The sequence below is a fragment of the Pelophylax lessonae genome, assembly GCF_965119305.1.
Source record: "Pelophylax lessonae genome assembly, chromosome: 9".
NCBI classification, from domain to species: domain Eukaryota; kingdom Metazoa; phylum Chordata; class Amphibia; order Anura; family Ranidae; genus Pelophylax; species Pelophylax lessonae.
In genome coordinates this window covers 244123147-244145591 of record NC_138776.1, presented here as the reverse complement: position 1 = coordinate 244145591, position 22445 = coordinate 244123147, and the positions used below count along the sequence as shown (strand labels likewise).

General features: G+C 41.9%; 1 protein-coding gene across 1 annotated transcript in view; it reads left to right on the top strand.

Moving 5' to 3' along the window:
• LOC309563872 (uncharacterized protein) overlaps positions 1–22445 on the top strand; it is a gene marked incomplete at its 3' end in the record, with an annotated part of 52917 nt that overhangs the window by 14990 nt on the left and 15482 nt on the right. The window contains exons 2-4 of the mRNA XM_082268508.1: positions 3988–4098; positions 11114–11170; positions 21989–22273. Coding sequence (XP_082124634.1) covers positions 3988–4098; positions 11114–11170; positions 21989–22273 — 453 coding nt within the window. The remainder of the gene's footprint in view (positions 1–3987; positions 4099–11113; positions 11171–21988; positions 22274–22445) is intronic.

The following is a 22445-nucleotide window of genomic DNA, read 5'->3' as shown; positions in this document are numbered from 1 at the left end:
CGCGTGCGCGACCTAGGGGCTATTGCACGAAATGACGAACAGGTACATAATTTTGGGCAATAGAGCCGACCTGCCGCAGTAAATATGTTGTAGGCAGTTGGCAAGTGGTTAACCTTTTACAAATCGCCTGCCCACATTGTACTGCAGACGGGCAGCTCATACAGGCACAGCGACATACCTGTAGGTAGCCGCCTTCTTCTGGGTTCAGGTCGCGTGTGTATGCCCCCGCGGACTCGCTGACCTTCTTTTGTCAGAAGGTCCAGGCCAATGATTCATGGCCAGGTGATCAGCTCTGTCCAATCACAGCCCAGAGCTCTGCAATGACAAACAACACAGGGCTCTGTATAAAGGGAGCGATCTTCTAGTTTCTTCTCCCTGCAGACAAACAGATTTTTGTTTGCATAGACCCAGCCTTTTTCTGACATTTGTTTCCAGAAAATTACCAGAAAATTACTTATAGTTATATATTTTTCCTTAGCAGAGACCCTGGAGAATAAAATGGCGGTCGTTGCAATTTTTTATGTTACACGATTTTTGCGCAGGGGTTTTTCAAATAAAAAAAAAAAAAAATACACTTTAATGAATAAAAAAATAAAAAACATATATACCCCAACTTTTTTGCAAATTATGAAAGATGATGTTACGCCGAGTAAATAGATACCTAACATGTCAGGCTTTAAAATTTTGGAATGGCGACAAACTACGGTACCTAAAAATCTCCATAGGCAACGCTTTAAAAATTTCTACTGGTTACCAGTTTAGAGTTACAAAGGAGATCTAGTGCTAGAATTATGGCTCTCACTCAGACGTTCGTGGTGATGCCTCACATGTGTGGTGCAAACATTGTTTACATATGTGGATGTGACCTGGGTATGCGTTCACTACTGAGCACAAGCACGTGGTGACGGGGGCGCCTTAGAATAATTTTTTATATTTATTTTATTACATTTTTGTAATTTTTACACTGTCCCTTGTGATAACAATCAAAGTGATCTTTTTTTTTTTTTTTTTTTTTTACATTTTTACATTTTTTTTTTTTTTACACTGTCCCTTAAAAAAAAAAAAAAAAAATCTTTGATCACTTTTATTGCTATTGCATCCCCCATGGGGATTCTGGGATAAAGTGCAGCCAGACCCCCATCTTGAGGTCAGAGTAGCTGGTATGCAGCTTGAGAGTTGGGTGTGCACTCTTGGGTGTGAAAATTTTGCTATCCAAACTGAAATATGGATTTTTGTTAATACATAATTATACATTAACTTTTTTCACTAGAGAGCTTCTTTTCTTCTTTTTTTTTCTTGTGGAATTTATTGGATTATTTATGAATGTTTTTTAACACATTTTTATTTACAGGTTTTGATATATATGAATATTTTATTTGATTGATTGATTGATTGATTGTTATGCATTTCTGCACTTTATATTGATAGCACAACACAATATTCTTCTTTTTTATTATTTGGTGATATTTTTTGCGCAACTTTTTTATTGGTTTTAACAAATTCGAAGCCAGGTTCGGACCAGTAAAAAAAAAAGAATTAAAAAAAAAAAAAAAATCTCTATAAAAGAAGTGGACCTTACAGGGGGACTTTGGTTTTGGCACCAAATGTTATGTTCTTATAGGCTCCAGTGATGAAAATCCAGCCCATGAGGTGCTGTCACTGAGAAATTATTATTTTTTTTTAATTTGGTGATACTTTTTGCACAACTTATTTTTTGGTTTTAAAACATTCAAACCCAGGTTGGGACCAGTAAAAAATAAAAAAAAATCTCTATAAAAGAAGTGGCCCTTACAGAGGGACTTTGGTTTTGGCACGAAATGTTAAGTTCCTACAGGCTCCAGTGATGAAAATCCGGCCCATGAGGTGCTGTCACTGAGAAATTATTATTTTTTATTATTTGGTGATATTTTTTGCACACATTTTTTACAGGTTTTAACAAATTCGAAACCAGGTTGGGACCAGTAAAAAAAAAAAAAAAAATCTCTATAAAAGAAGTGGCCCTTACAGAGGGACATTGGTTTTGGCACGAAATGTTATGTTCCTATGGGCTCCAGTGATGAAAATCCAGCCCATGAGGTGCTGTCACTGAGAAATTCTTCTTTTTTATTATTTGGTGATACTTTTTGCGCAACTTTTTGATTGGTTTTAAAATATTTTATTCACTTTACCACCGGAGGATTTTGCTGTCTTACGTCCAGGCCACTTTTTGCGATTTGGCACTGTGCGAATTTACCTGACAATTGCGAGGTCGTGCGACGCCGTACCCAAACTAAATTTACGTCCTTTTTTTCCCACAAACAGTGCTTTCTTTTGGTGGTATTTGATCACCTGTGCGATTTTTTACTTTTTGCGCTATAAACAAAAAAAAGAGGGACAATTTTGAAAAAATAACAATATTTTTCACATTTTTTTATATGAAATTCCCCCCAAAAAAATGTAAAAATCAAATTTTTTTATCATTTTAGGCCAATTTGTTTTCTGCCACATATTTCTGGTAAATAAAATCGCAATAAGCGTATTTTGACTGGTTTGCGCACAATTTATTGCGTTTACTAACTAAGGGAAAGATTTCTGTCATTTTTGGCGTTTTTTCTTTTAACTAGTAATGGCGGCGATCTGCGATTTTTTTGCGGTACTGCGACATTGCGGCGGACAGATCGGACCCTTGACTGACATTTATGACACTTTTGGGGATACCAGTGACATTACTACAGTAATCAGTGCTATACATATGCACTGTTACTGTAAAAATGACACTGGCAGGGAAGGGGTTAATTTTTATTGGTGATCAAGGGGTTAATGTATGCCTGATGCTTACTGACGTGTGTGGGGGGGGGAGGTGACTGAGTGACACAAGGACAGATCGGATGTTCAGCTATGCTGAACCCTGCAATCTGTCCCTGCCTGTCACTTAGGAGATCCGCCCGCTTTGTTTACACAAGCGGGCGGATCTCCACACTCGATTCCCCCGATGATCGAGGAAGAGCGGCGGTGATCACCGCCGCTCCTTCCCTGGCCCGACTCCCGCTGTGACTTAATACAGCGGGAGCGAGCCTCCGGCGGCGCGCGCTGCCCACAAGGGGAGGAGTCCAGCGACGTAGGTCTACGTCGCTGGACGGGAACGAGCCACTTTGCCGCAGTACAGTCAATGTGACCGGTCGGCAAGTGGTTAAACCAGGTTGGGACCAGTAAAAAAAAAAAATCTCTATAAAAGAAGTGGTCCTTACAGAGGGATGTTGGTTTTGGCACCAAATGTTATGTTCCTATGGGCTCCAGTGATAAAAAACCGGCCCACGAGGTGCTGTCACTGAGAAATTATAATTTTTTTTTTATTTGGTGATACTTTTTGCGCAACATTTTTATTGGTTTTAAAATATGCTAAGCCAGCTTGGGACATGTAAAAAAAAAAAAAAAATCCTTACAGAGGGACTTTGGTTTTGGCACCTAATATTATGATCCTACGGGCTCCAGTAATGGAAATCAAGCCCACGAGGTGCTGTCACTGAGAAATTATTCTTTTTTATTATTTGGTGATACTTTTTGCACAACTTTTTTTATTGGTTTTAAAATATTCTAAGCCAGGTTGGGACCAGTAAAAAAAAAATAAAAAATCTCTATAAAAGAGTGACTGGTTTTGGCACCAAATGTTATGTTCCTACGGGCTCCAGTAATGAAAATCCGGCCCATGAGGTGCTGTGGGTACCGTTGAGGCAGGGATGTATTTTGGTACTACAGTGTATTTTCTTTAACATGAATACCATAATTAAGAATAATTAGGTTTGCCATATACCATGGCCATCCATCTAGTTTTGTAGCAGGTAATATGAAATCTTAGTACTGAGGAGGAATGGGCAGCTGCAGTACACGTCCTAATTTTCTACATTTTCAGATGCTTGATTGTTAAAGGGACCTATTAACCGCATTTTTAATGTGTAAATTGAAGTGCAATGTTGGGTCAACTGACTAAACTATATCTTTTCTCTTTAGGTTTTAATCATTGTTGTGTCCGTCTTTGAGATCAGCTTAGGTATTGCATTAGCAATCCTCGCCTATACTAACACAGAAGTAAGCGGCATTTCTTTTTGGGGCCCCATGTTTGTAAGTATTATTTTAATTCCTTTTTTTTATATGACAAAACTGGATAACAAAATTCCTTGTTGCTTTGATTTTTTTAATATGACAAAACTGGAAAACAATGTGCAACACATAATTTCCAATTACAGATCAGTTTCCATCAGCGTAGCTTCACAGAATTTTTTAACATTGACATTTGACTCTAATTACTCGTATTTTTTGCTTTTTTTTTTTTTTTAAATCCATTCATTCATGAAGATTTTTGCATGTAAATATGCACAGGATATACATTCTGCCTGCTTATAATTGAGTATGGCACTTAAGGGAAGATCATCCTGTTATGAGGTGACAACTGTCTCCCAGCTGTGCTCCTGTGTTGTCACCCCTTAACCACTTAAGCCCCGGAAGATTTTACCCTCATTCCGTCCAGTTTTTTTGCGATTCGGCACTGCGTGACTTTAACGGACAATTGCGCGGTCGTGCGACGCTGTACCTAAACGAATTTGACGTCCTTTTTTTCCCACAAACAGAGCCTTCTTTTGGTGTTATTTGATCACCTGTGCGATTTTTTGATCATGCGCTAAAAACAAAAAAAGAGCGTCAATTTTGCAAAAATAACAATATTTTTCACATTTTTTTTATATGAAATTCCCCCCCAAAAAATGTAAAAATCAAAATTTTTTAACATTTTCAGCCAATTTGTTTTATGCTACATATGATTGGTAAAAAAAATCACAAAAAGTGTATTTTGATTGGTTTGCGCAAAAGTTATTGCGTTTACTAACAAAGGGAAAGATTGTTGTCATTTTTGTTGTTTTTTTTTTAACGCGTAATGGCGGCGAACTGCGATTTTTTTGCGGTACTGCCACATTGCAGCGGACAGATCGGACCCTTGACTGACATTTTTGACACTTTTGGGGTTACCAGTGACATTTCTACAGTAATCAGTGCTATACATATGCACTGTTACTGTAAAATTACACTGGCAGTGAAGGGGTTAACTTTATTGAGAGGGAGGGGCTGTGTGTGTCCCTAGGGGTGTGATTCTAACTGTGATTGGCTGTGGCTTGAGCTGTAGGAACAATGATCAACGGTCCTACATAGTTGAACCGTATGATCACTGTTTCTACACAGGGGAGAATGACAGGCGGCTTGTTTACATCAGCCGCCTGCCTTTCTCCCTCTGCACCGACGATCGCCGAGTGACCGGCGGACTCCGGGGGCGCGCTCTCGCTCCCTAGACCCTCACAGGCTAGCGACGTAGTACTACGTCGCTCTGCTTGAGAGGGGCTGACCGCCGCAGTAAATAGTCGTGCGGCGGTCGGCAAGCGGTTAACATATGTAGCACTGCCCCCGTAGGAGATGCTGAGTATAGAACTATATTGGGTCTCCCTCTGATTATCTTGTTGACAGATACCGGGTATTTTCACACACTACCAAATGCACATACACTCTTTCGATCGTTGTCTCCAATGATCAGTCTAGGGCAGGGTTTCTCAACCAGGATTCTTCCTGAGGTTGCTAGGGGTTCCTAGAGCAATGGGCAATTTCTGCCTCACAGATAAGTTCCCAATGACACCATTGTTCCTTTTAGCTATCTGTAAGGGGGTAATTCTTCCCAATGATGACAAGAGTAAGGAGCATTCTTCCCACTGACTGTCACACTAATGTATCATGAGTTGTAGATTTTTAATTTTTAGCAGGGGTTCCACGAGACCAGAAATTCATTTCAAGGGTTCTTCTGTGTTGAAAAGGTTGAGAAAGGCTGATCTAGGGGATTGTCACACTAATGTGTCATAAGTTGTGTTTTTTCATTTTTAGCAAGGGTTTCCCCCCGAGACCAAAAATGTATTTTAAGGGTTCCTCTGTGTTGAATAGGTTGAGAAATGTTGGTCTAGGGGATTTGTTTTTGGTGTTTTATTTGGGGAATCTGGATAGGAGAAGGGATTAGTGGGATACTCCAAATTCAACTTTGTACAGATGGGGACAACTCTCACTTGGCCTTACCTAGTGGAACTGAATAGCAGATCTTCTACTGAACCATCCAGCACTTGCATGGGAAGAATAAGTCCTTTGCTTGTGTTAGCAGCAGACTCAGTGAACTCTGTATCTTCAGGACACTATCTAATATCTCCTTTAGCTTACACCCAGCCTGCTGACTTTCTAGCACCAAGAGGGTGATTTTAACAGCAACAGTCTCTAGGATCACAGTGGGAAAGGCCCCATCCACAAGTAGGGGAGGACTGGGCCAGGGGGCAGGGGGACAATTGCCCCCAGGGCCGCTCTGATGCCTTGTAAAAAGGCTGCATTGCTTCTGCCACAGATATGCCTAAAGGATTCCTGGTAAAGAGAAGTAAAAAGTCCCTGCCGCTGACCTACTGAGTGCGGGTTGAAGATAAGGACAAAGCGCAGGCCTCCCCCCCAGCATGCATGGTGTAAACTGTGTCTGAGCAGAGGATGGTTCCATGCCCCACTGGAGACTCTTCTGCCCTGGGCAGCCTCAACGGAGCTGTCCCAGCTCCCCCCAACCTCCCCCTTCTGGCCAGGTCATAAACCCGGATTCAGACGGTAAGTATAGAGTATCTAGAGCAGGGCTTCAGCTTGGAATGGGATTTAGGAGGAGGATTGGGGGAGTTGGAGGGGGGGTAAGGGAGAGTGCGAGGGGGGCTTAGTCGCTGCACCATGGGGCTGGGTTTGTACGTGTCCCATGGGCCGAAAGTTGCCAGTCTGCCCTTGTCTGCAGGTCACCTTATTTGTGATACCAGACAAGATCCACAGACATCCTCCTTCAGTCAGCCCTAAAGAGAGTCCCTAGGTTTTAGTATCTTTGTTTCTGGCCCTCAGGTCGACCACCTGATGCCGCATGGCAGCTTGTGCTGGGGTTATGCTGTGCCGTAAATTGTTAATAAAATTTACACTTTGAAAAAAAAAATGATGGGGCACTATTCCTCCCATCGATAGCAATAATGGGGCACTATTATCCCCCCCCCCCCTACACCACCACCTAATACCAATGATGGGGAGTTTTTTACTCCCACTAATGCCAGGACATTTTCTTCCCCCACTGGCCACAGTCCGGCCCCCTTAAAGTTTGCAGGACAATAACCTGGCCCTTTGTTTATAAAGTTTAAAAACCCCAGCCCTATATTATTTACCAGTATTCTCAAATGTATATGTAGCACCCTCCTAGGTAGGTGCTAGTGAGAGAGTATAGTTTTTGGCTCTGTCTACTTACCAGAGGCAAACCAGGCAAATCTATATTGCTCTCTGCTTACCAGAGAGTCGGATCTGTTAGTGAGGTCTGCTCATTGTGCTCAGTATGTGATTCATTGTGTCTAGAGAGTATTTCACGCTGGTCCAATAGGGAGGCATGTTGGACTGTTTTCCAGTGTGTCTCTCCTCTGTCAGCTCTCCTGGACCTCTGGGTTCAGCTCCATTCCTAAGGACCTCAGGATGATCCCCTGCAGCTACGTGCCACTGCTACAGAGGAAGAGGCAGCCCTCCCTCCCTCCGGGACTCTGCTCTCCAGCCAAAGACCCCACAGCGCATGTGCTCCTGGCTTTTATACAGAATCCCAGAATGCACCAAGGCGACCCGCCTCTGCCAATCACCAAGATTTCAAATTTGCATGGAATTCTTACCAGCAGGTCCTGTTCCGGCACCCAGCAAGAGTAACTACGAGGCCTTGGTTACGGTGTTCAGGCACCACCTTCCGCAAAGGCCCAATTTTTGGCACTTGTATAGCACATGCGATTTCAAATTTGCATGGAATTCTTACCAGCAGGTCCCGTTCCTGCACCCAGCAAGAGTAACTGCGAGGCCTTGGTTACGGTGTTCAGGCACCACCTACGGCAAAGGCCCAATTTTTGGCACTTGTATAGCACATGCAATTTCAAATATGCATGAAATTCTTACCAGCAGGTCCCGTTCCTGTACCCAGCAAGAGTAACTGTGACGGGGTTGGTTATGGTGTTCAGGCACCAGCAACACCAAAGGCCCAATTTTTGGCACCTGTATGACAAGTACATGCAATTTCATATTTGTATGGATTTTTTAGCAGCAGGGCCCATAACTGCACCCAGCAAGAGTAACTGCGAGGGGTTACGGTGTTCAGGCACCATCAACAAGCAAGGCCCAATTTTTCTGCACCTGTATGACAAGTACATGTGATTTGAAATTTGTATGTATATTTGTATATGACATTTTTTGCTTTAGAAATGTCAGTATAGCTGCAGCAGGCTACATACATCGTAGAGATGCACTACTTTACAGGCACATTCAGGGGACCCCCCCAGGCATGATATTTGAAGGAATTTTTCATTTTCATAGTTTAACTTTAAGCCTCATTAAAATCAGTAAATCACTGCTCCTTTAAAAACAATAGTTTAAAAAAAAAAAAAAAAAAAAATTCATTGCTACATGTTCCCCAGGTCAGTACTCTGACCTCTATGCAGTTTTGGGGGCAATAACTTGCATTTAAGCCTTCAAAATGAGGCTGTTTGATTTTTGAGGTTCGAGTCCCATAGACTTCAATGGGGTTTGTTTGTTCGAACAAACTTTTCTTCTATTCGCGATGTTCTGCTGTGAACCGAACTGGGGGGTGTTAGGCTCATCTCTAGTCCTGAAGATAACATATAGTTCATCAAGTCATCTTAAGACAGTGGAAATTGTATGGGGGGGGGGGGGGATAATGGCCTGATTTAATCCTTTGGTACAATGGCACCTTTCCCTATAAGGTAAAACTTGAGAAAAGAGGGTCCAGAATTGCTAAGTAGGCAGACCTGGGAAAAGGGGATTTAGATGTGCCTCTCGAAATAGTAATATTGAAAAGACAATATATAAAAACATAACACATTTTAATAGATATATATCATAAAAATATTTTTCTTTTTTTACATTAGAAAAAGGAATTACATCAAATCTGTTACAGACACATATATATGAACATAAAGATCACTGAAATGCAGTAATCCCAAAAGGGCATTGTATACATTGCTGGAACTACGCGTTTCGCTGTGGATGCTTCATCAGGGTCCAGCAATTTTTAATTCACAATAGATTTATATAAAGACATCAGATCCTTAGTTCATAATTGCAACAGGACAAGAGATATGTATGAGGAGTCGCTGATATTATTATTAGGTTAAAAGCAAGCAATAAAGATAGCCATAGATCCCCATATTGATGGGTCAAGGGGGAATTGAGGTTGTCTTTACAGAGAAAAGGCCATTCTACACAATCTTACTAATGAATATCAGTAAGAGCAAAAAATCCATAGGAGAAAAAGGGGCCAACTGTAAAAACACTGATGATGAGGCTATCCAGTATACGTTAAAGATTCAATTCATTCATTGAAGATTCATTCAGCCAGGAGCAAAACCCACCATGAGGGCTAAACAGAACCGGAAAGATGGCCTTTCAAAGATTGATAGATGTTATGCAAAGTTTCTTTGAGACGGCACATCAATATCCTGACAAGACTGCAAACTAGCCTCATCTTAACCACTTGCCGACTGCCGCACGACTATTTACGTCGGCAGTCAGCCCCTCACAGGCAAAGTGACGTAGATCTACGTCGCTAGCCTGTGAGGATCTAGGGAGCAAGCGTGCGCCCCCGGAGGTGCGCTCCCGCTCCCGCGTGGTCACGGACCCCCCCGCGCGTGTGATCGGCGGACCCGATGTCCGCTGGTCACTCGGCGATTGTCGCTGCAGAGGGAGAAAGGCAGGCGGCTGGTGTAAACAAGCCGCCTGTCATTCTCCCCTGTCTCCCTCTCAAAAAAAAGTTAACCCCTTCACTCCCAGTGTAATTTTACAGTAACAGTGCATATGTATAGCACTGATTACTGCAGTAATGTCACTGGTAACCCCAAAAGTGTCAAAAATGTCAGTCAAGGGTCCGATCTGTCCGCCCCAATTTTGCAGTACCGCAAAAAAAAAATCGCAGATCGCCGCCATTACGCGTTAAAAAAAAAACAACAAAAATGACAAAAATCTTTCCCTTTGTTAGTAAACGCGATAACTTTTGCGCAAACCAATCAAAATACGCTTTTTGCGATTTTTTTTTACCAAACAAATTGGCCGAAAATGTTAAAAAATTTTGATTTTTACTTTTTTTTGGGGGGGGGGAATTTCATATAAAAAAAATGTGAAAAATATTGCTATTTTTGCAAAATTGACGCCATTTTTTTGTTTATAGCGCATGATCAAAAAATCGCACAGGTGATCAAATACCACCAAAAGAAAGCTCTGTTTGTGGGGAAAAAAAAGGACATCAAATTCGTTTAGGTACAGCGTTGCACGACCGCATAATTGTCCATTAAAGTCACACAGTGCCGAATCGCAAAATAGGCCCTGGTCAGGAAGGGTGTAAAATCTTCCAGGGCTTAAGTGGTTAAATTAAGAAAGAGACTCAAAACTAGATTCACCTCAGTGGCAGGGTGAATCAACAGCCTGGCTGTACCTAAAGATAGAGGTCCTCCAGCATTGTGCATAGTTAATTCGGAGTGTCCCACTATTCCCTTCTCCCATCCCTAATTTATAATAAAACACAAAAACAACCACATAGCCCTGGACTGGTTATTGGAGCGAGCCGAGGAGGAAAAGTGAGAGACTGTGCATATCAAGGTTGCTAATGATAACTCAGGGGGGACCCGTAGGTGTGGAATCTAGCAGTCCTCAAGGGGGAAGTTCTACATATAACATAAAATATAATAAAATATATAAGGGACGATGCTCTTACTCCAGGTCTGGGTGTATAACCTTACGTTTTTGTTAACATCAAACTCAATTTTCCTTTAAACCGCTCATGATGGTCAACATTTTTCCTGTAAATTTCACCACCCTGCGGATTTTTTTATAATACTAAATAATTTTGTGTCACAGGCTGCTTTTTTCTGAATGCTAGCAGTTTGCATGCAATGAATACTTTGCACTGACATAATTCTGCATATTTATCTGTGTTTGGATTAAATTGTCATTGTGTCATATAAATCAATTACAATCTGTAGATTTTTCACCATCATCTGTTGTTATCTTGCAGTACATCATTGCTGGATTCCTAACACTTTCTGCTTCCCGAAAGCCCAGCATCAAGTTGGTGAGTAGGTTTTCCTTTTTGCCATTTTATTTGCATCTATTTGGAAATAGAAATAGAAGTAAAAGGTTGTCGGAATTGATCTGTCTGTCTTTCTATCCAGCAATATTAATTTGCCCAAAACTTTCAGAAGTGAATGCTTTTTTTAGGTAGCCCAGCAATAGATAATGAGATATAGAAAATTTGCTTTAACCACTTGCCGACTGCTGCAAGTACATATATGCGGCGGTCAGCCCCTCCTGGGCAAAGTGACGTACCGATACGTCACTCCCAATAGGGGGCGAGGGCGCGCCACCGGAGGTGTGCTCCCGCCCCCGCTCGTTCACAGGGATCCCCGCGCGAGTGACCGGCGGCTCCGATCTCCGCCGGCCACTCGCAATCTCCCGCTGGAGAGGGAGAAAGGCAGGCGGCTGATGTAAACAAAGCCGTCTGTCATTCTCCCTGGTGTAACTGCAGAGATCATACAATCCTGCTATGTAGGATCGTATGTCTCTGTGGTTACATCAAAAGCCACGCCCCTTGACAGTTAGAATCACGCCCCTATGGACACACTTAACCCCTGGATCTCTAATAATGTTAACCCCTTCCCTGCCAGTGTCATTTTTACAGTAACAGTGCATATGTATAGCACTGATTACTGTAGTAATGCCCCAAAAGTGTAAAAAATGTTAGTCAGGGGTCCGATCTGTCCGCCGCAATTTGGCAGTCCCGCAAAAAAAAAAAAAAAAATCGCAGATCGACGCCATTACTAGTTAAAAAAAAAAAAAAACAATAAAAATGACAGAAATCTTTCCCTTAGTTAGTAAACGCAATAACGTTTGTGCAAACCAATCAAAATACGCTTATTGTGATTTTTTTTTTTTTTTTTACCAAAAATATGTAGCAGAAAACAAATTGGCCTAAAATGTTAAAAAATTTAGATTTTTACTTTTTTTGGGGGGAATTTCATATAAAAAAAAATTTGAAAAATATTGTTATTTTTTTTAAATTGACACTCTTTTTTGGTTTATAGCGCAAAAAATAAAAATCCGCACAGGTGATCAAATACCACTAAAAGAAAGCTCTGTTTGTGGGAAAAAAAGGACGTCAATTTCATTTGGGTACAGCGTCGCACGACCGCGCAATTGTCCGTTAAATTTACGCAGTGCCGAATCGCAAAATAGGCCCTGGTCTTTGAGCAGCCAAATCCTTCGGGGCTTAAGTGGTTAAACCCCAACTTGCCCTGTCATTCCTCCAGTTTTGATCTTTATCCCTAGGGCACTACTAACAGTTAAAACTGTTAGCTTAAGGCTCGTACACACTATAAGAAAATCGGGCGAACCTTTTCGTCCAAAGAATTTACGTATAATTTTCGCATAGTGTGTACAGAACTTTCTACAGATGATTCAGAATTTTCGTATTTTCTTGAAGGGACAAACTCCAAAATTTTTCTCGTATGGGAAAAAAAAGAACGATTTTCGTTTAATGTGTACCATTTTCGTACGATTTTTGTACAAGAATAATCAGAAAAGAAAGACTGCGCGTGATCAGAAACAATAAACAAAAAAAGCCTTTGTCGTACGAGAATTTTCATTCATCGGTTTTGATTTGCTGTGAAACAACGAGGAAAATCAGACAATCGTTTGCCCGAATTTCTTATAGTGTGTACCTCACTTTACACCCACATCTTTTACACATATTATCTTGCAGCAATATCTCATCATCTGAAATCTCAGGCCAAGCTGCAATACCACATTTCACCATTAGGTGGTGCTACAGATGATTCTGTAAATTCATGACATTTTTATCATTTTATTTTATTTATTTTTTTTTCCACACAAAGAGAGCTTTCTTTCATTGGTATTTGATCACCGCTGGGTTTTTTACTTTTTGCGATATAAACAAAAAAAGACTGAAAATTTTGAAAAAAAAAAAAAAAAACTACTTTCTGTTATAAAACATTTTTTTTTTTTCAAAATTATTATTCTTCAAAAATTAAATTCTTCAAAATTTACTAATCAAATTTACAAATCAAATTTTGTAAGTTTAGGTCAAAATGTATTCTGCTACATGTCTTTGGTAAAAAAAAAAAAAATCACAATAAGTGTATAATAATTGGTTTATGTGATAGTTATAGCATCTACAATCTATGCTATATATATATATATATATATATATATATATATATATATATATATATATATATTGTGGGGATTTAGCTCGGTGGCGGCTATGGATGACCCCTTGGGGGGGTGCGTTTACTCAGGGAGATAGCTGAGAAGTGGTTGCAAACAACAGTTTGGTTTATTCTTGCAATTTACTTCACATAAGTGCAAGCGTCAAAAACATCAAAATAAAAATAAAACACAAAATAAATCCTTGCCACTGTGGGCGGCTACCTTCTCACACACAGGAACCTACCTAAGGAGTCTGTCCCCAACCTACTGTTGGGCAAACTTTGCTGATCCTACAGCAGACACTCAATAGTCCGTGTTTTTTCTCCCCACACAACAAATGTCCATTGAACATGTCCCTTTTCTCTTTACATAGAACACATTCCTTTGTTTGTCTCTTCACATAGCAAACAGTTCATTTATTTCTTTCCACATAGAAACAATCCCAGACCTCACATTGAGTAGTCTTCAGTCTCAATTCACTTTCCCTTCACACAGGAAATGTCGATTGGTCTCTGTTCACATAGAGACAATCCAAGACCTCACCTTGAGAAGTCTTCACACTTTCTACCCTCCTCAGCGCACATCGCTCCAGGAGGTCTTCCCCTCCCATTCTCACACAGCTTCAGGGGGCACCCATCTGACTGTCCACCTCTACCCACACGGCGTCAGGAGGCAGCAGTCCTTCTCCCATGCTCACACAGCGTCGGGAGGCACACATCTGACTGTCCTCCTCTCCCCAGCTCACACGGCGTCAGGAGGCAGCAATCCATAGACTTCCTCTGGACAAATTATAGAGGCCTTAATTTCCTCATTTTGAACAGCTTAAGTCTGTTCAACATCCTTAGACAGTTCTGGCTACCTCTGCAGCCGACACCCTATAGTAATTGGTGAATTTTCTAAACCAGGTGGAAATGTATCTCCTGTCTGTGACTACATCCACAGATTTACCTGACTTCCTGTCACTATATATATATATATATATATATATATATATATATATGAAAATGAATCAATCCTGGTGTACTGATGGCCTACCTTATTTATTGAGGCCCTAAAATGCCAGGCCAATACAAAACCCCCTAAATGACCCCTTTCTGGAAAGTACACAGTCCAAGGTATTTAATAAGAGGCATGGCGAGTTTTTTGAAGTTGTAATTGTTTTGTCACTATTTTTTGGAAAATGAAGAAATTGGACATAATTTGTTTTGTTTTCACAAGCTTTTTTTGTTACATACTGTCACCAGTGCAGTACAGATTCATCATTAAGGATGATCGAACTTTTGAAAAGTTCGGTTCGGCCAGAACATCCGAACTTCCCGAAAGTTCGGCCAGGATTTCAGAACCCCATTGAAATTAATGGGACCCGAACTTCGGTAATAAAAAAACACAATTTTTAAGCCCTAAAACCCAATAAACGCCCCTAAAAAGTGCCCAGGGTTCTGGGTCATGCCCCATTAACTATTAATCACACAAAAAAAGTTCTTAAAAATTGTCATTTTTGATAAAAAAAAAGCCAATTATTGAAAAAATGAAAAAAAAAAGAAAAAGAGCGATTTTTTGATTTTTACTTTGGATTTAGTATCTGGGGGGTCTAAAGGGTGTGCATGTGAAGTTTCAGCTCTGTAGCATGTCCAGAACCATGAAAAAAAAAAAAAGATAATTTCTCAGTAGAACAGGGATGTGGGTCGGGACCCTCCTTTACCTTTAACACCTATATGATCTTTTTTTCTGGTTCTGGACATGCTACAGAGCTGAAACTTCACAGGTACACCTTTTAGACCCCCCAGACACAAAATCACACAAAAAAAAGTTCTTAAAAATTGTCATTTTTGATAAAAAAAAGCCAATTATTGAAAAAAAATTTTTTGATTTTTACTTTGGATTTCAGATCTGAGGTGTCTAAACGGTGTACATGTGAAGTTTCAGCTCTGTAGCATGTCCAGAACCATAAAAAAAAGATTGTTTGTATTAGAAAACTTTCAGGACAGGTAGTTGGCTTCTCTGCTGTAACACCTTGCCGGTTTAATAGAAGGCATTTTTTTGGGTTATTTGCAGTCAGGAAAAACATCTGAACTTGTGTATAGTGGTACTGTGCACAAGTTCTGATGTTTTGCCTGCCTCCAAAACCCCCCAAAAAATGCCAGCAAAAACACACCTGGGCAATTTTTTTTTGACGCTAGCGTTTTTTTGGCATTTTTTTGGGTTCTTTTGAGGCAGGCAAAACATCTGAACATGTGTATAGGGGGTATATATACACATATATGTCTGAATATATACCCCTAGACATATATAGGTGTGATAGTAGCAGAAATATATTACTGTAAATGATTTCATTAGTGCAAGCATTTATTTCTGCTACTATCACACCTATATATGTCTAGGGGTATATATACAGACATATATGTGTATATAAACCCCCTATACACATGTTCAGATGTCATGTCTGACATCAAACATGTCCTCAAAAAAGCACTGGCAGTGGCAGCCCCTGCACCATAAAAAATGCTTGGCTGGTGAGAAGCCATATGCCTGTCCCGAAGCTATTCAGAGAAATGATCATTTCTCTATAGCGGTCACCCTGCTATGGAAGGTTTTTGTCACCCTGCCATAGCAGTCACTGCCAGTTAACCCTACACTACACTACGGTCCCCTTACACTTAACACTTTCCCTACAGAAACTACATTTTTGAAGCTAACTAAAGTGTAAAGGAGCACTCTAACTACACTAGATATCCCTTTCCTCACACTAATAAATGCTAAATGACACTTTTAAAGTAAAATGAACAGAACTGCTTCCACTCTCTTCCATGTCCAGTATAACAATGCTAGGAATATGGCGGGGACGATCTTATATACTGGGGGGCGTATTCACTAATGATTGGTCTAGGGACCCCCTAGTCACTCCAATCACATTCCTAGCATTCTTCTGCCCCCTCAATTGGCTTTTGCTAATGGTTCTGGTCCAATTACGGGCTTTTAAAGCCCATTTCCTGAAGCATTGCATTTTGGGCGGTTCTGGTTGCCGAATTCCGAACTTTTTGGGCAAAAAGTTCTAAATTCGGCCGAACCTCGAACACCCAATGTTCGGGCCGAACCGATGGTGGACCCGAACCGTTCGATCATCCCTATTCATCATATGATTGGTGTTGCGGTGATCAGGGAAACTGACCGGTGACAGTATGTTAAAAAAAATAAATAAAATAAATTAAATAATTTTTAATTCAATTTTTTTTTAACATTTTGTAACTTTTTTTCATTATTTTTTAACAGATTTTTATTTTCTTACATACTTTCATCAAAGTAGTTCAGTGTGACCATAGTGACACAGTACTACTCTGGGGAAAAGATAATCAGAGAGATTTTTTTTATATATATATACTTTGATTGCTATTACAGTGATTATCATTGTACAGCAATGTTTTGAACTGTCATGAATAAGTTACATTCATAACAGCTGTAATTACTAGTGATCTCTGATTTGACTACAGCTACCAATGTGATAGCTGTGGGCAAATCACAGCATCACAATACTAAGCACAACTTTTATGAATGAAACACTATAATATCCAAATCAATTAGCGCAATCACAGTATACACACAAATCCTGTGCTCAAATAAATGAAATACAGTAATAATATTAATGCTGGCAACCGACACTAATTAACCACTTGCTGACTGCCCTATAGCACATGTACTGCTACAGGGCAGCCGCACTGCGCAGGATCACGTATATGTTTATGTGATTCTGCACTTTCAGGTAGCGGGCGCCATTGCGTGCCACAAACCCCACTGTGTTTTTACACAGTGGGAGCGGATCGCCATGTCCCACGGACCCGATGTCTGTTGGCACCCGCTGTTAATTCAATACACAGACAGAATGGCTGTCTGCCTATGTAAATAAGCACAGAAGCAGGGGCGTAGATAAGGGGGGTCAGGGGGGTCAAACCCCCCGAGCGTTGTTCTAAAAAGTGTCCCTGTACATGGCGTGGCGCCGCTTAACAAAAGGCTGCATAGTTCGGTGGTGGAGTGATAAGTGCAGTAGTTTAGGTTTAGTAGGCTTGCATCAGGCAGGCAGTGACTCGCACTGTACATAGCTGGGCGCAGCTAACAGATCACTCCACCTATTGCATTTCCCGGCACCTGTAGTCCTGCCCACCCTCACTATGCTTTCCTGCTGCCACTTCGCGCCTTTGATATGGTTGAAGACTGACCTGGCCGTCTGGAGGATACACTATACAAGGCTGGTAGCCTGCTGTGCCCGGAAACTGCCGTTCCCTGCCCTCCTTTGGCCTCACTAAAGAATGTCACTTTCACATATCACTTACCGCCGCTGCCATAGGTAAGTCTCTTGTCTTGTATGCTGGGTGTAATTCTCACTATCTGTTCTTATTCTGTATGTATGATCTCTGGACAGTACAACTTCTCTTGTCCTGTATGCTTGGTTTAACTAATGGAGTCCAGGTAGCAAAAAAGGGGAGAACACTGCTGCGGCAATTTTTCTCCGATCGCGCTAGCCAAGATGCTGAACGCCTGCAACCAGTTAGGAAACGTGTGAGGTATCAACTGATAGTGCTGCTTCTTCTCCTCCTCTTTTTTACTCTCGTCCAATTTATGCCTATCAAGATTGAATAATGACAATATTCTAATGGCAATAATGAGAAAACCTGAAGAGACCTCATATTTTTTCTTTGACTTCAGGTTTTAGGTGCTCCCCCAGTGGGCCCTCAAAGCATACATAAACTTCACATTTCGCTGCATCTGAAAAATCGTACCGCTTCCTTCTCTGCTTCCAATTTTTTAGGCTCAGCCCCTGTGTGAGATGAAGCTGCATAACGACCGAGGTCGCTACTGTGGCAGCCAAATTTGTAACCCCCTCATCCACTGCTGTGGACAAATTTGTAAAAAATCGAGAGCACCCCGAGGGCACAGGAGGAACTGATGGTGAACTTGGCACTGGTGAACTACTGACTAGTCCCGGTAGAACCGACGCCACTGACCACGCATCCACAGGTAACCCCAAAGGTGCAGCCGCCAAACCAGGCTCATACCATGATAACACTTCCTTAAAACCAGACAACAAGGTTGTGGAGCACAGAAGACATAAACCCCTCCTGTCCCGCAAGTAGAGCCGCAGGTGCGTTATGCATCTCTTCCCTAGAGCTCCCCCCCTTCCCCACTGGGCAAAGACACAATAGGGGAACAAACAGGTGACACACTAAACTGAACAGACAACACAGACTCTACACATGTAGTAGTATGAAGTATAAATAACAGTATTGACACTCAAAGCCCATGGTCCATGTCCATGGTGGAACCACAGGAATCATCTCCTCCTCTTTAGATGCAGACAGCTTCTCTTCAGAACGTTCCTCTACCATCCAGCAGTGGGGAATAACAGCCTCCGTGTGTCCAGCAGGCTCTGGGTGATGATGTCATCCCTGGGAGACGTACTGTGTCCACAGGCACTTGTCTTCCTGTGGTCCTGCCGAGCACTCTGCTGCTGCTGAATGCAGGTCCTGTAAGAGGGTAGACACGGCGGGGGGTCTCTTGAAACCTCAGCTTCTCCCACGGGTAGTCCTGGCTGTCCTTGGTAACTGGCCAGCACCAGCAGACACCATGGTCCCATGCCGAGCCACACTCGCACAAGGTAGGGGAGCAGTAGAGCTGGCGGGATGATCCGGATGGGCAGCAGGTTGGGCATGGGAGCATGTGGTGGAAGGAAAGCTCCCGCCTTGTACCGCCTCATATGGGGATTCCTCCCAGCCCCTGCAGCTTGTGAGGAAGGTTTCCTCTTAGCTACTGGAGCCGAAGGATCCCTTGTGGGGCTCCTAGAGTGGCGGCAAACCCTATTAAGGGCTAAGATGTTAAGGAGGCCTGGACCTCCTAGCACGTGGGCGATCTGGGGCAGGGGGATACAGGTACCTGCCCGGACCCCTGCTGCATCCCTGACAGCTGTGCCTGCAACCATTGCGGGCCATTAGCTACTGCCACCGCACGAATCTGAGAAAGCATACCCTCAAGGTCACCCATTTTCAGCATTGGTCAGCAAAACAGACAGAGAAGCTAGCTCCATGCTTTACTAGATCCAACTGACTTTAGGGGACTAGCATCACCCATTTACTCCACCAAAGACTCCACCCTGCCCCACCTTTCTCCAATCAGATGGGACACTAACTATTTGACCCATGTTATACTCCATTCTATCCTGCCAACCCAGTCATGTCCGGCCTTCCCCCTAGGCTGCCCATCTAGCTCCAGGCTTTTATCTATATATAAAATCATTGCTGTGATACTGCAATCCAAATAATAGAAGTGCTTTGTGTTCTACCACCATACAAACTGGCTGCTCACCTCAAAGCCATGACCCCTGAATTACCAGAAGGTCAAATTAAGCGGTGTCCCTCTCAGGGATAATAGCTCTGATAGACTCTTGGCAGATCCTCACTCCTCTTTTCTCATAGTAAGAGTACACAAGTCCTCAGGAACTTAGGAGCATCCGATATATATGGGAGGAAAAGGGAAGCCCACAAGATCTAATGCTCTCTGTTTAGAAGGTTTATTAAATAAAAAGGAGACTATTGCACTTACAAAATAGAGCACTGCCACCAGTGCTAGCTCAAATGCACGTATCAAAGACGTATACCAACCCTCAGCTCAATAGTAAGATGGCCACGAGAGGACGCGACACCCAAAACTCCTATACACGCATTACGTACAAAAAGTAGGACTTCTTCAGTAGAAGTCGATTCCCAAAGAAGGAGTCCCAAAGCCTGTGAGACAGTAAACTGGCCCATTGTTTCCACAGTTTGGGGACCTATGGTCTAGAGCAGCCTTTGTCAACCAGGATGCCCAGTCACCCTGGGGTGCCTTGAGGTTTCTTCAGGGGCACCTTGGCAAAATGCCTAAAAACTGCCGAAAAATTGTATGCAAGCCAACGGGTGGATCAAGCCTGCCTTTTAGTTACCCAAAGTCAAAAGTTTTCATTGTGCACTAATATAACCTTCCAGCCTCCTAAAAACCATATGCAGAAATCCAACGCCCCCCTTATCAACCAATTACATATTCAGTTGATAAGGAGGATGTTGGATGCCTTCACAGAATCCTTGTTTGCACTGGGGTCACATTAGCTGTGTGAAGGAGAGAAACTGAGGAAAAGAGAACAATAGAATACTAGTCAGTATCATTGTGCGAAGGTGTATTTGCTTTGGAAGAATAAATCATGTTGGGTGTCCTACATGTGTGAATGCTGCTGCATTATGTAACTATTGCTTTAATTTTTTTACATTTTAGAACGGGGTGCCTCGAGATTGTGCTGAAATTTAAAGGGTGCCTTGACTGAAAAAAGATTGAGAAACACTAGTCTAGAGTGATCTGCTCTCCATTAGCTTCAATCAGGGGCATAACTACAGGATTTGCAGGGGTTGCAGGGGTTGCAATTACAACCGGGCCCCATGCTCTAGGGGGCCTGTGCGGCTCTCATGTACACCTGGATAATAGGGATGGCGGGGGCAGCATGTAGAGAAATCACTGTCCTCCTTTTTCCTCCTGTAGCTGCAGCAGAAAAATGGAGGAGATTGGTTCCTCTGTATGCTGCCCCCGCAACTCCTCCTATCCAGTTCACTTGTGTTCTGCTGTCTCTGGGCCCCTGTGTGCTCCCCTGGTCCCCCCCCCCCCTTTCCCACACACACACACACACACACACACACTGTGCTCCCTTCCCTCTCCTGCCGGGTGCTGCAGGGGATGTGTCACAATAGAGAACCAGGAAGGGGTTGGTAAATATGTAATTTACCAGCTCCTTCCTTTTCTGATCATAGTCAGTGACATTGTAAAAAAAAAGAAAATAAAATGATAAAAAATAATACAATTAAAATACCAAAAAATAAAAACTACTGACACCAGTGGGTGAACTTCCAGGATCGCAAAGGTCACATTTGCAACTGGGCCCTGGCATTCCACCACCATGGGGAGGCCCCAAGATGGCAGGAAGGGGGCCCACTGCCGAACTTGTGAAAGGGTCCCACTGCGGGACCGTAATAAAGGGCCCCACAACAAGAGTAAAGGGCCCCAGGATCAGTGGGAAGAGCCCCAGGCTTGAAGGAAAGGGCCCCGGCCAGGGGTCCGGGGGGCCCATCATGGTTTCTTGCACCGGGCCCTGAAGGTTCTAGTTATGCCTCTGGCTTCAATGGAAATTTAAAGCTTGACGAGTTGGATATCTATTTACCTCATCTTTTATATTTTACTAAAAATTGGGTAATATGTTGTTGTAATAACATATGAATGCAAAAATGGTTCTGGCAGCAAAAGAAATTCAAAATTATAAAAAAAAAAAATATATATATATATATAAAAAATAAAAGAAAAAAAACCATAAATAAAAATAAATAAAATATAATAAAAAAAATAAAGTAAAATAAAATAAAAGAAGCTGCAAACTCAGTAAGTGAATAAGACAGCTGCAAGAAAGTTCTTAAGAAAATTGAGGGTTTAAAATCACCTTAATGGTCTTCTTAAAGATAAAAAGTTACGTAAATGCAGCACCTGTCCAAAACCTAGCTCTTTAAAATCTGGATAGCAAAGAAATATGATTCTATGTTTGAAACGATGGAATGCGTTATACGTTTTTGTTACTTTATGGAATGCTCTGCCTCTTTTCTCCTTACAGGTCAGAGGATCTCTCTCCATGAGTGTGATCAGCTGTCTTCTCACCGTCATAGCCGTGGTCCTAAATGTCATTGATCTGGCGACAATCGGATGTTATATTGTGTATACAACGAATAACGGCAATAATGTGGACAATATTAACAACAATGATGATGACATTGACAACAGTGACTTTAATGACTACGGTGACAATTATCACAACAACCATCATAATGACCATGTCCATGGAAACCATGGCAATTCAAGAAGCAGCTTCCAGACATTGACACAATGCACACAAAATCTTGTAAGTATTATTCTGGTAATTATGTAGACGAATTCCCGTACTAAGGGATATGAAAATCATCCATGCTTTAAGGTTGCCGTGGGATTGGTTAATGTATATATATATATCTAGTAGGGATGGGCTTTATGTTTGAGTCGAACGTAAGTTCAACTCAAACATCAGCTTTTTGTGT